Source organism: Trachymyrmex septentrionalis, unplaced genomic scaffold (genome assembly GCF_001594115.1).
Source record: "Trachymyrmex septentrionalis isolate Tsep2-gDNA-1 unplaced genomic scaffold, Tsep1.0 scaffold13, whole genome shotgun sequence".
In the NCBI taxonomy this organism is placed as follows: Eukaryota; Metazoa; Arthropoda; class Insecta; order Hymenoptera; family Formicidae; genus Trachymyrmex; species Trachymyrmex septentrionalis.
This window is the reverse complement of record NW_017304438.1, coordinates 5,596,518-5,598,017: the sequence shown is the minus strand read 5'-3', so window position 1 is coordinate 5,598,017 and position 1,500 is coordinate 5,596,518. Positions and strand designations below refer to the sequence as shown.

Below are 1,500 nucleotides of genomic sequence, written 5' to 3'. Positions count from 1 at the left end.
GAGAGAGAGAGAGAGAGAGAGAGAGAGAGAGAGAGAGAGAGAGAGAGAGAAAGAGAGTAGTAGATCAGGAACAGTCATCAGCCGGGGTGTGCCTGCGAGATTTTTTTATTGGTCAGTGTGTTTATCAAAAGGCCTTCAAGATTCCCATTGCCAACGAAAACGACCCGCAGTCGGCAGATACGATCGCTGATCGTGGTGCCTGCAGCATGGGCAGCATGGGTCAAATTGGACCAAATGACGTGAGTCTTCATTTCTTCTTCTTCTTCTTTTATTTTTTGTTCTTTTCTTTGTCCCTCGCTCGTCTTTTTCGAGGGAAATTTTCCGCTTGGTGCAGCGAGGTCGGACGTCGCACGTCGACGTATCGACCCGCTGTTGTCACCTGGCGGACGCGCGAGTGTCCGGCGACCGTTCGAACCGTCGCGTCGACGCTTTTCTCGCTCTCAGGCTGGATGAAGTTGACCGAGAGAGACTATCCCGAACTCCGGAAATCGGAGGAGAGCGTTCGTCGACGTTTCCCGACGCGACGTGGACAATCAAGCCGGCGCCGGCGACGAGTACCGGCTCGCAACAAGTGGAAAGTTCCTGTTCGAGACCCTATATAACGGAGTCACGAGCGAGTTTGTCAAAATTATACGAGAGAAAGGTATAATAATATAAGTATATATTAATTAGTGTTTATTTTCAACAAATAAAACTTTTTTTCATAAAAATTTCCTTTGTACGAATACTTTTTGTATGTATATTCACATATGTATTTTGTATTCATATATGTATATACATAGACCTATTTTTTTCTCTGTATATACAGTGAATACAAAAAGTATTCGTACAAAGGAAATTTTTATGAAAAAAAGTTTTTATTTGTTGAAAATAAACACTAATTAATAATTTTATAAATATACGTTCTGTCTTTGTATAAACAAAAGAGCTTTGCATGTTCCTGGTCTTATAATTAAAAGCTAAGTTTCTCGACTAGTAGAAGTACGAATACTTTTGTGTCAAATTACAATTTTTTATTTTTCTTCTTTTTTTAAGATAGTATGTTTTAATTACTACACATGTTTTTAAGTAAGATAATTTTGGGGAACAGTTATTTTTTTTTTTTAATACATTAGAGAGTAATTGTATACAGTTTTTTTTATGCAATATTTATTATTTAGTTTTATTATTGTTTTAATAAATTGCTAATTATAACGTATGTTTATTTTCTAAAAATAAGGTTTTTACTGAATATTATCCCATTTTAATTTATACTGTCTCATTCTGTAACTTTAATTAAGATTAAAAAGTGATATATACTGTAAGATAGTATAAGAAGATAGTATTAGAAAAAATATAATATTTATAGAGAGAAAGTATACTGATAATGAGAAAATGTCTGGTTGAAGCTGGACGAACCAGAAGATTCTGATTATAACAATCGGAATATATTCCGGTTATCTCAACTCTACTAAATTTTAGTAGATTTAGCCAGAAAATTCTGATTTGTTCATTTTCAAC

At 35.1% G+C, this 1,500-nt stretch overlaps 1 protein-coding gene across 3 annotated transcripts in view; it reads left to right on the top strand.

Moving 5' to 3' along the window:
- Positions 1-1,500, top strand: part of LOC108756867 (sestrin homolog) — a 220,283-nt gene that overhangs the window by 175,449 nt on the left and 43,334 nt on the right. The window contains exon 1 of one of the 3 annotated variants that reach the window (XM_018500998.1): positions 7-239. The exons of the other annotated variants lie outside the window; for them this stretch is intronic. Within the exon in view, the coding sequence (XP_018356500.1) occupies positions 207-239 (33 nt within the window). The 5' untranslated portion in view covers positions 7-206. Of the gene's footprint in view, positions 1-6; positions 240-1,500 lie in introns of those variants that run through there. 3 annotated transcript variants of the gene reach the window in all.